This window comes from Scyliorhinus torazame, chromosome 6 (genome assembly GCF_047496885.1).
Source record: "Scyliorhinus torazame isolate Kashiwa2021f chromosome 6, sScyTor2.1, whole genome shotgun sequence".
Lineage (NCBI taxonomy): Eukaryota > Metazoa > Chordata > Chondrichthyes > Carcharhiniformes > Scyliorhinidae > Scyliorhinus > Scyliorhinus torazame.
Genome location: NC_092712.1, coordinates 243,706,076 through 243,720,524, shown reverse-complemented (window position 1 = coordinate 243,720,524; position 14,449 = coordinate 243,706,076). Strand labels below are relative to the sequence as shown.

Below are 14,449 nucleotides of genomic sequence, written 5' to 3'. Positions count from 1 at the left end.
CATGGCAGCAAGCAATCCAAATGGCCATTGACTTCAGCGGGACCAGGAGATTCTGCTGGCAGTCAGTGGCGAGGCCACCTCCACTGCCGGGTGACCCACCGCCTGGGGGCCAGAAAATCTCGGCCTAAACCTTGTGACAACTTCTTTACTGAATCTGGGTAACTTCACTTTTTTTTGCTAGTTTGTCTTAAATACTTCACCCTTTTCTGAGCTTAGAAATGTGTTTTAACTGACTTGAAATAAGTTTGAAAATCTTTTAACAGAAAATCCATCCCCCGGAGATGACAGAACCGAAGCAAAATGTAAATGCAGAGGACACAGGTTGGCATCTTTAAGCTTGGTGTTTTGCCTGCCTACTGTAAAAGACAAGTTGGTTTATTTTTATATTCTGCTCTTATTTGTTAAGTAGGGATGGAGACTTCAAAAAACCGATTCAGCGTGACTGTTGAGTCTGAAAGAATTACAAGTAAATCCGTGTAAGTATTAAAACCGAAAAGGGGAAACCGTAACAGAGTGCAACAATACCCAACATAAATCAGAAAGAAAAAAGAATAGTAATATGACCTTCAACAACTATAATACTGCCCAGAATAATCATTCCCCCTCCTCCATGAACAGTTAACACTGAACAACTCGCAAGTCCAAAATGAACAACCGCCATTGATGATTGAACCCATCAGTCGACCCTTTTAGCAGAAACTTGACCTTCTAGAGGTACAAGAATTCCATTAGATCATTCAACCATGAAATGGCACTGGGTGGCTTCGCCTGCCTCCAGCTCAGCAGTATTCGTTGCTGTGCCAATAGTGATGGGAATGCCAGAGCATCCGCCCCTGCCCTCAGTCTGGTTGATCTGACACTCCAAATATAGTGACTAATGGGCAGGGTTCTGAAGGTTGGTGGAATTGTAGATGGTGTTGAGGGTTGTTACAGGTTACAACAGGACATTGACAGGATGCAGAGCTGGGCTGAGAAGTGGCAGATGGAGTTCCAACCTTGATAAATGTGAAGTGATTAATTTTGGAAGGTCGAATTTGAATGCTGAATACAGGGTTAAAGGCAGGATTCTTGGAAGTGTGGAGGAACAGAGGGATCTTGGGGTCCACGTACATAGATCCCTCAAAGTTGCTACCCAGGTTGATAGGGTTGTTAAGAAGGCGAATGGTGTGTTAGCTTTCATTAACAGGGGGATTGTGTTTAAGAGCCGCGAGATTTTGCTGCAGCTTTATAAAACTCTAGTTAGACCATACGGAATATTGTGTCCAGTTCTGGTCGCCTCATTATAAGGAAGGATGCGGATGCTTTGGGGAGGGTACAGAGGAGATTTACCAGGATGCTGCCTGGACTGGAGGGCATGTCTTATGAAGAAAGGTTGAGGGAGCTAGGGCTTTTCTCACTGGAGCGAAGAAGGCAGAGAGGTGACTTGATAGAGGTGTACAAGGTGATGAGAGGCATGGATAGAGTGGATAGCCAGAGACTTTTCCCCAGGGTGGAAATGGCTGTCATGAGGGGACATAATTTTAAGGTGATTGGAGGAAGGTATAGGGGAGATGTCAGAGGTAGGTTCTTTACACAGAGTGGCGGGTGTGTGGAATGCACTGGCAGCAGAGGTGGTGGAGTGAGTCATTAGGGACATTTAGGTGACTCTTAGGCACATGGACAGCAGTAAATTGAAGGGGTGTAGGTTAGGTTGATCTTAGATTAGGATAAATGGTCGGCACAACATCGTGGGCTGAAGGGCCTGTACTGTTCTATGTTCTAAGTCTGGCTTCAGGACTGTCGATATGGTGCAGAAAAAGGACAGCCAATAGCCCACCAATTTGGGGCTGGACCAGAACATGTGCATATGGTGAGCAGGCCCTCTCGAGCACCGCTCGCAGTTATCCTCCGTCCCCTCGAATCTACTCATCCTGGCCTTGCTGAGGTGTGTCCCAAATACAACCTTGAGTTGTAACAAGCTTGGCCTCGCACAGGATGATGTATCATTTACCATACGGAGGGGCTCACTCTATACCTCTTCCTCTAGAATGGGCCCCAGCTCCGAGCCAACTGGCCTTTACCTCATCCACTGAAATGAGCTCTTCTCCTTTAATCTGCCTATAAGTCCCAGACATGCTACCCTCCCCCAACCCCGCACATGAGAGGATCCTTTCCAGCAAGGCGGATAGCGGTGCCCCCAGAAAAGTCAAGCGATTGCCTGACAGCAACTCGCACCTGAAAGTACTTAAAGATAGAAATACAGAAAATGGAAGCAGGAAGAGGCTATTCAGCCCTTCAAGCCTGTTCTGCCATTCATTATGATCATGGCTGATCTTCAAGTTCAATACTCTGATCCCGCCTTCCCCCTGCCCCCTATCCCTTGATCCCTTTTAGCCCCGGTTCAGGTCTCTGCCGACAGAAGAATTACGTTAAAAGACAGTTTTCTGTCCCATACACACCCAATCTGATGTTTCCCTTTTAGCCAACAGTTTTGCATCTATGTTGAGCAGAACTGGGCGGTACGACCTACACTCTGTGGGGCCCTTGTCCTTCTACAGAAGAAGGGAGATAGTTGGTCCTCTCAACGTCTCCGGATGGGAACCCCACTCCAATAAGTCATTAAACATCCTCAGAACCAATGGGGCCAGCTGGTCCTTGAAATCCTTGTAAAATTATCATAGAATTTACAGTGCCGAAGGAGGCCATTCGGCCCATCGAGTCTGCACCGGCTCTTGGAAAGAGCACCCTACCCAAGGTCAACACCGCCACCCTATCCCCATAACCCAGTAACCCCACCCAACATTAAGGGCAATTTTGGACACTAAGGGCAATTTATCATGGCCAATCCACCTAACCTGCACATCTTTGGACTGTGGGAGGAAACCGGAGCACCCGGAGGAAACCCACGCACACACTGGGAGGATGTGCAGACTCCGCACAGACAGTGACCCAAGCCAGAATCGAACCTGGGACCCTGGAGCTGTGAAGCAATTGTGCTGTCCACAAGGCTACCGTGCTGCCCGTTATATAAAATTCTACCGGGAACCCATCAAGTCCCAGCCTCTTCACTGGCTGCTTCTTTCCCAAAGCCATGCGGAACTCCTCCAGTTCCTGCAGTGCATCTTGTGCACTGCAGACCATCCCCCATCTGAGGAAACTCCGGGTCTTCCAAAAACTTGGCAATCTCCTGCTCATCTTACGGCAGCTCCGATCTGTAAAGTCCCTCATAAAAGGAGTGAAATGCCTCATTAATTTTCTGTGTCAAGACCAACCCACACCCTGAATCCTGTATCTGCATCATCTCCCTGGCAGCTCCTGCCACCTTAGCTGATGAGGAAACAGACAGCTGACCTTCTCCCCATACTCTTAGACCATCCCTCTTGATTTCACGCACCTGTCGCACCACCCGACCTATGGACAGGAGGTCAAACTGCATTTGCAGCTTCTTCCTAGACCCTAAAAACTCTGGCATTGGGTCACTCACATATTCCCAGTCACAAGCAGGGGGCTGCACTGGGTGATAATGATCTGTTTGAAATTGAGATGTTATGTTTATGATCCATGTAGATCAACGTTTTTGTACATTTCTGAATTTATCACCATAAATATCATATTCCCCTCAAGCCAGATGTGTCCTGTGTGCTGCATTGGTGTCAGACTAATCACTGTCTGGTCAGAGATATCCGGGGTATCAACGTTTATTTGGTGGGAGTGGTCTCTAGCCTTACAACCCTCTGAAATCTGTGTTCCTCTTCTGTATCCCCAGGTCCTGTCACTGAACCATTGCTGGCTGTGCCTTCAGCTACCTAGGCCCTAGGCTCTGGAATTTCTTTTGCAAGCCTTGCGATCCTCATTTTCAGTAATTCTTTAAAGCCTATTTTTTTTGTAAAATTTAGGTGACCTGTCCTAACATACACATGACTGTATCAAATGTTGCCTGATAGCACGCCACCCTCCTGAGAAGCACCTTTGGACATTTTACTATGTTTGAGATGTTGTTGTTTTAACAAGTACCAGGGAATAATGAGCAGGAATATATGAACTAGGAAAATTAACTTCTAATTTTTTTTTTTGTCTTCCAAGGGAAAGGGATGTTTTTGATTTTCGAAGTTCATCTGACTCTGCAGGGAAATTTCAGGTAAGAGAATAAATTTCACTTGAATGAGAATTGAATTGGAAATTGCCATAAAATTGTCAGTTAATCTGATTTACGTTCGCTCCCTTCACAGTTTATTACCTCATTTGCAATTGGCAACTTAATAGTTATCAAATAATTAATGGATTCAGTAGAGAATTATTTGTGTAAAGAATTATTTCAATTTTAATTTAATTGTACATTTGTGACACTTAAACTGTTCTGTGCAATACTGTTCACCTTTATCATACCAATTCCATATTCTAAAGTCCTCGGTGATGTGTTGGGTACTCTGCTACACAGACGAACCAACACGGTTGCGAATGGTACAACTCAGTTTTATTACTAACATTTATTTACAGTGGTAAACTGGTTACTGAGGTTCGATCATAACCCTGGAATCTGTGGACCTATTCCTAATACCATCTAGGAGTGGCACTCAGCACATGGTGGATGTCTGAGTGGCTTGCTGTGAGCTCAGTGCCCTGAGCTGTCTCCTGCTGGAATGCCCGGGAAGTGTCGTGTTCCCTGTTTTGTACTTGTGTATGCTCTTGCCTGTGATTGGCTGTGGTGTTGTGTGTGTGTTGATTGGTCCGTTGATCTGTCCATCAGTATGTACGTGTGCTTGTACCATGATGTTTACCTGAATATCATGACACTGGCCTCCTTGATGCCAGTTTAAAAACTATGGGTGTGATTCTCCGGAAATATTTCGAAGTGTGGTAGCGAGTGGGAACTGCTGCGAGCTTCCCGGCGCTCTGTCTTGCCGCAAATGAAGGCTCACCAGCCGATTTGCCAGGGCCACGCTCGCCAGCCCTCCACTTACAAGGTCGAGCAGCATTTAAACAGCACTTGCATAGCAAACCCCACTCAGCTCGCGCGACATGGCGCCGAGAAGACCGGCCCCAAGAGTCAGCAAAGTGGCGGCGGCTGTAAGCTCGGAGACTGTGACCAGAAGGACATTCTTACGGCACTGGAGAGCAGTCGACGACCTATACCGGGCAGCTTGGGTGAGTTGACACCAATGGTCCCACCCTCCATGCGGCCCCCAACCCTTCCATCACCCCCTGCCACTGTGAACACGCGTGTGGCTAACAATGCCCTCGTGTCTCCGCAGGAGAAGCTCTCACACAATCACTGGGAGAGGGCCCAGACTGGCAGTGGCATGCCGGACTTGAGAATCCTCACCACCTTCAAGGAACGGGCCCTGGAGGTGACGGAGGTGGCCGTGGTCACCAATGCGTGGATCGGCGGAAGCCTCAGAGGTAAGGATCCACCAGACCCCCACCAGAGGACTCACAAACGTGAGTTGTTATTGCCTTACTAGGGCGGCACAGTGCTTCTGGGCACAATCTCGTCAGCACCACACATCAGGTGGAGGCAGGAACCCCCAGGCGAGACAGCTGTCGTAGGTCTGCTGAATGCCAGGACCTAGCTGGGTCCCAGCCTGTGCTGAGTACAGGGTCATCTGGAGCTGATGAAAAAGTTGGGGAGGAGATGGGACCATCTGGGGGAGATGTCAACGACACTCCAGGTCCATAGCCGATTAAAGGAGTCCCAGAGGCCACGGATGCAGATGTTGTCGGCAATGCGTGGCACCAAGGCCAACACTACTAGGGTAGTGACTGCAGTGGAGAGCTTGGTGCATGACGTTGGCACCATTAATGAAGGTGTCCCAAGGCCATGGCTGAGGGTCTCGGCAGAATGTCTGACTTGCAGGGGGTGTGACCCAGTACCAGGCTAACCTTGATGAGGTGCTGCGGGACATGTCCCGCTCTCAGATGGGAATGTCCTAGGCGCTGCGGAGCATGGTCCAGTTACAGTTGGGCATTGCTGAGACGCTGCAGAGCATGCCCCAGTCACTCTGGAGCATCACTGAGGGCATTGACACCTTGGTGCAGACATCGGGGAGCCGCCAGGGTTTGCAGAGCCAGGTGATGCAGAGGCATTCGGGGCTCAAACCAGCTGCCCCTCCATCCAAAGGTGAACCCCAAGGCCCTATAGGCACCGACCATGAAGAGGCGCGCTCGAGCAAGAGCAAAAGGGGGCCTGAGAATCGTGCCCTATATCTTGAAAAAATGTGTGCGCTTGGCGGTTGGAAGCAGAAACGGCTGCGAATCCTGATCCCGCCCAATCCAATTCAAACTCGTGATATTATGCTGGCTGGCAGAAGTAGCGGCCAGTGTGAATCACGTCAGAATTGGTGCAGCAGGGTTGGCAGGGGCAGATGCACAGTGGGCGTCGTGTCTGGCAGCCCACCGCAAACTTCAAAATGGTCCTCCACAGGCTGCAGAAGAATCCCTGTCAGAGCAATGAGAAGAGCAGATGGGAGAGAGGTTTGTGGGGCCAGCAAGCACCCCGTTTCCTGGGTGATGGCCTCCAAGCCTCGGTGGAGGCAGTCACTCAAAGGAGCGATGTGCTGATGCTGAGGTATGGGAGAAGAAGGCTGTCCCACCTCAACAAGAAGGCATGAACCAAGGTGGAGGCTCCAATCAGTGGACATGACCGAGTCTGGCGAGCCTGGATCTCGTGCCGGAAAAGGATCAGTGACTTTCTGCACTTGGCAAGGGTGAGTACTGAGTGGGTTGTGTGCTGAATGGGGTATTGAGGGTGTCCATCGATGGTTGCAATAAAATGTGTTTCATATAGTTGCTATGTTGCATTAGCAACATAGAAAACCACCATAATCCCAGTACCAATGAAGAACAAGGTAGCCTGCCTCAATGACTACCAACCGGTGGCCCTGACGTCTGTTAACATAGAACACAACAGAACAGGCCCTTCGGCCCTCTGTTGTGCCGAGCTTTGTCCGAAACCAAGATCAAGCTATCCCACTCCCTGTCATGAAATGCTTCGAGCGGCTAGTCATGAGATGCATCAATGCCAGCCTCCCAGATGGTCTTGATCCATGGCAGTTCGCCTATCACGGCAACCGATCCACAGCAGATGCGATCTCTGGCCCGACAATCAACACTTGAGCATCTCAACAACAAGGACACCTATGCCACACTGCTGTTCATAAGCTACAGCTCTGCCTTCATCATTATCCCAACAAGACTAATAACCAAACTCTGAATCTTGGACTTGACCCCTCCCTGTGCAGCTGGATCCTTGACTTCCTCACCAACAGACCGCAATCTGTCAGGATAGGCAACAGTATCCTCCACAATAGTCCTCAACACTGGGGCCCTGCAAGGATGTGTGCTCAGTCCTCTACTATACTCCCTGTACACACATGACTATGTGGCAAGACTCAACTCCAAATCAATCTATAAGTTTGCAGATGATACGACTTCGGTGGGTCATCGACTTCAGGAAGTGTAGTACGACAAACACCCCGTCTACATCAATGGCTCCGAAGTGGAAATGGTCGCTAAAAGTTCTTGGGGTCACCATCACCAACAGTCTGTCCTGGTCCACTCCCGTTGATGTAACAGTCAAGAAAGCCCAACAACATCTCTACTTCCTATGGATGCTAAAGAAATTTGGCATGTCTGCATCGACTCTCTCAAACTTCTACACATGTGCCATAGAGAGCATCCTATCCGGCTGCATCACAGCCTGGTATGGTGATGCACGATCAATTGCACAAAGACTAAAGTTGGGTACAACTGTGGCTTTGTCACAGTCAGATGTGTGCCATCCTGCTGCAGCTGGCGAAATGGCTGAGCACTGGAGGACATGCATGTTTATACAGTTCTCCGTGGGTGGAGCCAGCCGGCAGGAGCTACCGGCGAACCTGTAGTGCAGGTCCTACCTTGCATCTCCTATTACAGTGGTTCACCACATTCACCCCCTGTTAAAAAATGAGTCCGGCGGGGGTGACGTGAAGCTATATACAATTAGAGCAATTATGTACAGTGGTAGGGAAAGAAAAGTCCATGTTGACGGTCCGGAGTCCGTCAAAGTTTCAGCCGATCCGGTGCTTTGGTGCTTGGTTGGGAGCAGCGTAATGGTGGCGGCGAAGTCGGTGCTGGCGGTGGTGGAGATGGCAGCGATGGCGGTGCTGATGCTGGCCAGTCATCGGGGAACTCCAGGAGCGTGCAGAAGTCCTCTTTGTCCTCTTGTGCGGAAAAGGGGAGGGGGGGTTCTGGTGGGGTCAACATTGGCGGCGAGGTGGGGGGGGGGGGGGGGGGGGCTGCATTGGTGGGGGTGTGTTGGGGTGGAACCTGACAGTGCTAGGTCCCTGAGTGAGACAGTATCTTGGCGGCCGTCGGCGAACTCAACGTAGGCATATTGAGGGTTGGCGTGGAGCAGGGGTCGCCTTGTGGAGTCGGATGTGCCTACGAAGAAGGACCAGTCCTGGAGCAGCGAGCCAAGTCAGGAGCAACACCCCGGATGTGGACTTCCTGGGGAAGGTAAAAACACGTTCATGGAGTGTGTTATTAGTGGCGGTGCACAACAGTGACCGGATGGAGTGCAGAGCGTCAGGGAGGACCACCTGCCAGCGAGAGGCTGGGAGATTTCTGGACCATAGGGCCAGCCGGACGGCCCTCTAAACCGTCCCATTCTCCCGTTCTACTTGCCCGTTTCCCCGGGGGTTGTAGCTGGTCGTCCTACTGGAGGCTATACCCCGACTGAGCAGGAACTGACGCAGCTCATCGCTCATGAATGAGGATCCCCTGTCACTGTGGATGTAAGCGGGGAAACCGAACAGAGCGAAAATGGTGCTGAGGGCCTTGATGATGGTGGCAGACGTCATATCGGGGCATGGGATGGCAAAGGGGAATCTGGAGTACTCATCGACCACACTGAGAATGTACGTGTTACGGTCAGTGGAGGGGAGGGGCCCTTTGAAATCCACGCTGAGGCGTTCAGAGGGGCGGGAAGCGTTCACCAGGCGCGAACGGTCTGGCCGGTAGAAGTGCGGCTTGCACTCCGCACAGACCTGGCAGTCCTTGGTGACTGTCCTTACTTCCTCGACGGAGTAAGGCAGATTGTGAGCTTTGACCAGATGGTACAATCGAGTGACCCACAGGTGACGAAGGCTGTCGTGTAGGGCCTGGAGTTGGTCCACTTGTGCGCTGGCACATGCACCTCGGGAGAGGGCGTCTGGGGGCACGTTAAGTTTACCGGGGTGATACAGGTTCTCGTAATTATAGGTGGAGAGCTCGATTCTCCACCGCAAGATTTTATCATTTTTGATCTTGCCCCGCTGTGTGTTATTGAACATGAAGACTACCGATCGTTGGTCCGTAAGGAGAGTGAATCTCTTTCCGGCCAGGTAATGCCTTCAACGGTCTGCCTGCGGTGACGTCTGAAGCGTTGCTTTCTGTTTGGAAAGGCAGTGACTCGTCCACTGCGCGCATCACGACCTTGGCGATGTCTTCTCTGATGTGGGCGAAAACATGTTGTGCCTCGGCCGCAAGGGGGAATTGGGTGGACTGAATGAGTGGGCGGGCATTGTCCGCATAGTTTGGGACCCACTGAGCGCAGTAGGAAAAGAACCAGGCAGTGGGGGAGGGGAAGTTCCATGAGTGGGCGCATGCGGTCAGGGTCTGGCCCGACGAGTCCGTTTTGGACTATATAGCCGAGAATGGCAAACCGGCTCATGCTGAACACGCACTTCTCTTTGTTGTAAGTCCGGTTGAGAAGAGTGGCAGTGCGGAAGAATTTATCGAGGTTGGCATCGTGGTCCTGCTGGTCATGCCGCAGATGGTGACATTATCCAAGTACGGAAAGGTGACCCACAAACCGTACTGGTCGACCATTCGGTCCATCTCTCTTCGGAAGACCGAGACCCCACTTGTGACACCGAAAGGGACCCTAAGAACAAACGTGACACCACTGTTTAAAAAAGGAGGTAGGCAGAAAGCGGGTAATTATAAGAACATAAGAACTAGGAGCAGGAGTAGGCCATCTGGCCCCTCGAGCCTGCTCCGCCATTCAATGAGATCATGGCTGATCTTTTGTGGACTCGGCTCCACTTTCCGGCACGAACACCATAACCCTTAATCCCTTTATTCTTCAAAAAACTATCTATCTTTATCTTAAAAACATTTAATGAAGGAGCCTCTACTGCGTCACTGGGCAAGGAATTCCATAGATTCACAATCCTTTGAGTGAAGAAGTTCCTCCTAAACTCAGTCCTAAATCTACTTCCCCTTATTTTGAGGCTATGCCCCCTGGTTCTGCTTTCACCCACCAGTGGAAACAACCTGCCCCCATCTATCCTATCTATTCCATTCATAATTTTATATGTTTCTATAAGATCCCCCTCATCCTTCTAAATTCCAATGAGTACAGTCCCAGTCTACTCAACCTCTCCTCGTAATCCAACCCCTTCAGCTCTGGGATTAACCTAGTGAATCTCCTCTGCACACCCTCCAGTGCCAGTACGTCCTTTCTCAAGTAAGGAGAACAAAACTGAACACAATACTCCAGGTGTGGCCTCACTAACACCTTATACAATTGCAGCAGAACCTCCCTAGTCTTAAACTCCATCCCTCTAGCAATGAAGGACAAAATTCCATTTGCCTTCTTAATCACCTGTTGCACCCATAAACCAAGTTTTTGTGACTCATGCACTAGCACACCCAGGTCTCTCTGCACAGCAGCATGTTTTAATATTTTATCATTTAAATAATAATCCCTTTTGCTGTTATTCCTACCAAAATGGATAACCTCACATTTGTCAACATTGTATTCCATCGGCCAGACCCTAGCCCATTTAGCCTATCCAAATCCCTTGCAGACTTCCAGTGTCCTCTGCACGTTTTGCTTTACCACTTATCTTAGTGTCGTCTGGACACCTTGGACACCTTGGTACCCAACTCCAAATCATCTATGTAAATTGTGAACAGTTGTTGGCCCAACACTGATCCCTGAGGGACACCACTAGCTACTGATTGCCAACCAGAGAAACATCCGTTAATCCCCACTCTTTGCTTTCTATTAATTAACCAATCCTCTATCCATGCTACTACTTTCCCCTTAATGCCATGCATCTTTATCTAATGCAACAACCTTTTGTGTGGCACCTTGTCAAAGGCTTTCTGGAAATCCAGATATACCACATCCATTGGCTCCCCGTTATCTACCGCACTGTTAATATCCTCAAAACATTCCACTAAATTAGTTAGGCACGACCTGCCCTTTATGAACCCATGCTGCGTCTGCCGAATGGGACAATTTCCATCCAGATGCCTCGCTATTTCTTCCTTGATGATAGATTCCAGCATCTTCCCTACTATGGAAGTTAAGCTCAGTGGCCTACAATAACCCGCTTTCTGCCTACCTCCTTTTTTAAACAGTGGTGTCACATTTGCTAATTTCCAATCCGCCGGGACCACCCCAGAGTCTAGTGAATTTTGGTAAATTATCACTAGTGCATTTGCAATTTCCCTAGCCATCTCTGGGATGCATTCCATCAGGTCCAGGAGACTTGTCTACCTTTGGCCCCATCAGCTTGCCCATCACTACCTCCTTGGTGATAACCATCCTCTCAAGGTCCTCACCTGTCATAGCCTCATTTCCATCAGTCACTGGCATATTATTTGTGTCTTCCACTGTGAAGACTGACCCAAAAAACCTGTTCAGTTCCTCAGCCATTTTCTCATCTCCCATTATTAAATCTCCCTCCTCATCCTCTAAAGGACCAATATTTACCTTAGCCACTCTTTTTTGTTTTATGTATTTGTAGAAACTTTTACTATCTGTTTATATATTCTGAGCAAGTTTACTCTCATAATCTATCTTACTCTTCTTTATCGCTTTTTTAGTAGCTTTCTGTTGCCCCCTAAAGATTTCCCAGTCCTCTAGTCTCCCACTGATCTTTGCTACTTTGTATGTTTTTTCCTTCAATTTGATACTCTCCCTTATTTCCTTAGATATCCACGGTTGATTTTCCCTCTTTTTACCGTCCTTTTTTGTTGGTATAAACCTTTGCTGAGCACTGTGAAAAATCACTTGGAAGGTTCTCCACTGTTCCTCAACTGTTTCACTATAAAGTCTTTGCTCCCAGTCTACCTTAGCTAGTTCTTCTCTCATCCCATTGTAATCTCCTTTGTTGAAGCACAAAACACTAGTGCTTGATTTTACCTTCTCACCCTCCATCTGTATTTTAAATTCCACCATATTGTGATCGCTCCTTCCGAGAGGATCCCTAACTATGAGATCCTGAATCAATCCTGTCTCATTACACAGGACCAGATCTAGGACCGCTTGTTCCCTCGTAGGTTCCATTACGTACTGTTCTCGGAAACTATCGCGGATACATTCTATAAACTCCTCCTCGAGGCTGCCTTGACCGACCTGGTTAAACCAATCGACATGTAGATTAAAATCCCCCATGATACCTGCTGTACCATTTCTACATGCGTCTGTTATTTCTTTGTTTATTGCCTGCCCCACCATAATGTTACTATTTGGTGGCCTATAGATTGCTCCTATCAGTGACTTTTTCACCTTACTATTCCTGATTTCCACCCAAATGGATTCAACCTTATCCTCCATAGCACCGATGGCATCCCTTACTGTTGCCCGGATGTCATCCAAATAACAGAGCTACACCACCTCCCTTACCATCCACTCTGTCCTTCAGAAAAGTTTGATAGCCTCGGATATTTAACTCCCAGTCGTGACCATCCTTTAACCATGTTTCAGTAAGGGCCACTAAATCATAGTCATTCACGATGATTTGCGCCATCAACTCATTTACTTTATTCCGAATACTACGAGCATTCCGGTAAAGTACACTTCTGTTGGCTTTTTTTACCTCTGTTCTGAATCTTAACACCTCGATCAGTAACCTCTCCTAAGTTATATTTCCTTTTAACCTTTCTCCTAATTTTCCTTGTCGTTGAACCCACATCTTCATGTAACAACCTGCCGCGTCGCTTACCATTAGTGTTTTCACTTCCCGTTCTATTTCTTTTACTATTCCTGGTCCTATTCACTGAGCTCCCCTCAGTCACTGTACCTTGTACTGTCACCCTTTTTGATTTTTGACTATGGCTTCTCTGCCTTACACTTTCCCCCTGACTGCCTTTTATTTCTGTCCCTGTTTTACTACCTTCCAACTTCCTGCATCGGTTCCCATCCCCCTGCCACATTAGTTTAAACTCTCCCCAACAGCTCTAGCAAACCCGTCTAGGACATCGGTTCCAGTCCTGCCCAGGTGCAGACCGTCCGGTTTGTACTGGTCCCACCTCCCCCAGAACCGGTTCCAATGTCCCAGGAATTTGAATCCCTCCCTCTTGCACCATCTCTCGAGCCACGCATTCATCCTCTCTATCCTGACATTCCTATTCTGACTAGCTCGTGGCATTGGTAGCAATCCTGAGATTACTACCTTTGAGGTCCTACTTTTTAGTTTAACTCCTAGCTCCCTAAATTCAGCTTGTAGGACCTTGTCCCGGTTTTTACCTATATCGTTGGTGCCTATGTGCACCACGGCAGCTGTCGGTTCACCCTCCTCCCCCCCCCCCCCCCCCCACCCCCACCCCCACCCCCCACCGCCCAGAATGTCCTGCAGCCGCTCCGAGACATCCTTGACCCTTGCACCAGGGAGGCAACATACCATCCTGGAGTCTCGATTGCGTCCGCAGAACCGCCTGTCTATTCCCCTTACAATTGAATCCCCTATCACTATAGCCCTGCCATTCTTCTTCCTGCCCAGCTGCGCAGCAGAGCCTGCCATGAACCTGGCTGCTGCTGCCTTCCCCTGGTGAGCCATCTCTCTCAACAGTATCCAAAGCGGTATATCTGTTTTGCAGGGAGATGACCGCAGAGGACACCTGCACTGCCTTCCTACTCTTGCTCTGTCTTTTGGTCACCCATTTTCTATCTCCCTCAGTACCTTTCACCTGCGGTGTGACCAACTCGCTAAACGTGCTATCCACGACGTCCTCAGCTCCAAAGTGAGTCCATCCGCAGCTCCAGAGCCATCAAGCGGTCTAACAGGAGCTGCAACTGTACACACTTCTTGCACGTGAAGGAGCCAGGGACATGAACGTGTCCCTGAGCTCCCACATCGCACACGAGGAGCATGACACGGGCCCGAGATCTCCTGTCATGTCTTAAACCTTCGGTTAACTTCAACAATTACAATTTACCCCCCCAGAAATTAAATAAATAAATAAACAACGAAGAACAAAATAAATAAATATACCAATGAAAAGAAACAGAAAACAGAAACACTACTTACCAGTCACTTACCAGGGATAAAAAGCACTTCCTCCCCACCCAGCTTTGAATTCCCACCTAGATTCAAATTCCCAAACTCACTCTCAGCTGTGTCTCACTCCTGGCTCTGTCTTCTCTGGCTCACTGGGAGAACTCACTGGGAGTGAGTTCTCAAGTTGCTGTTTTTAAACTGTCCTGAATTGACTCCCC

At 48.9% G+C, this 14,449-nt stretch overlaps 2 protein-coding genes across 2 annotated transcripts in view; both read left to right on the top strand.

The window, feature by feature from the left end:
* Nucleotides 1-4,129, top strand: part of LOC140425861 (uncharacterized) — a 148,894-nt gene extending 144,765 nt beyond the window's left edge. The window contains exons 14-16 of the mRNA XM_072510245.1: nt 264-321; nt 410-476; nt 4,063-4,129. Coding sequence (XP_072366346.1) covers nt 264-321; nt 410-476; nt 4,063-4,129 — 192 coding nt within the window. The remainder of the gene's footprint in view (nt 1-263; nt 322-409; nt 477-4,062) is intronic.
* An 869-nt stretch (nt 4,130-4,998) lies between these two features.
* Nucleotides 4,999-14,449, top strand: part of LOC140425860 (synaptonemal complex protein 2-like) — a 157,324-nt gene continuing 147,873 nt past the window's right edge. Inside the window, exon 1 of the mRNA XM_072510244.1 lies at nt 4,999-5,124. Within this exon, the coding sequence (XP_072366345.1) occupies nt 4,999-5,124 (126 nt within the window). The remainder of the gene's footprint in view (nt 5,125-14,449) is intronic.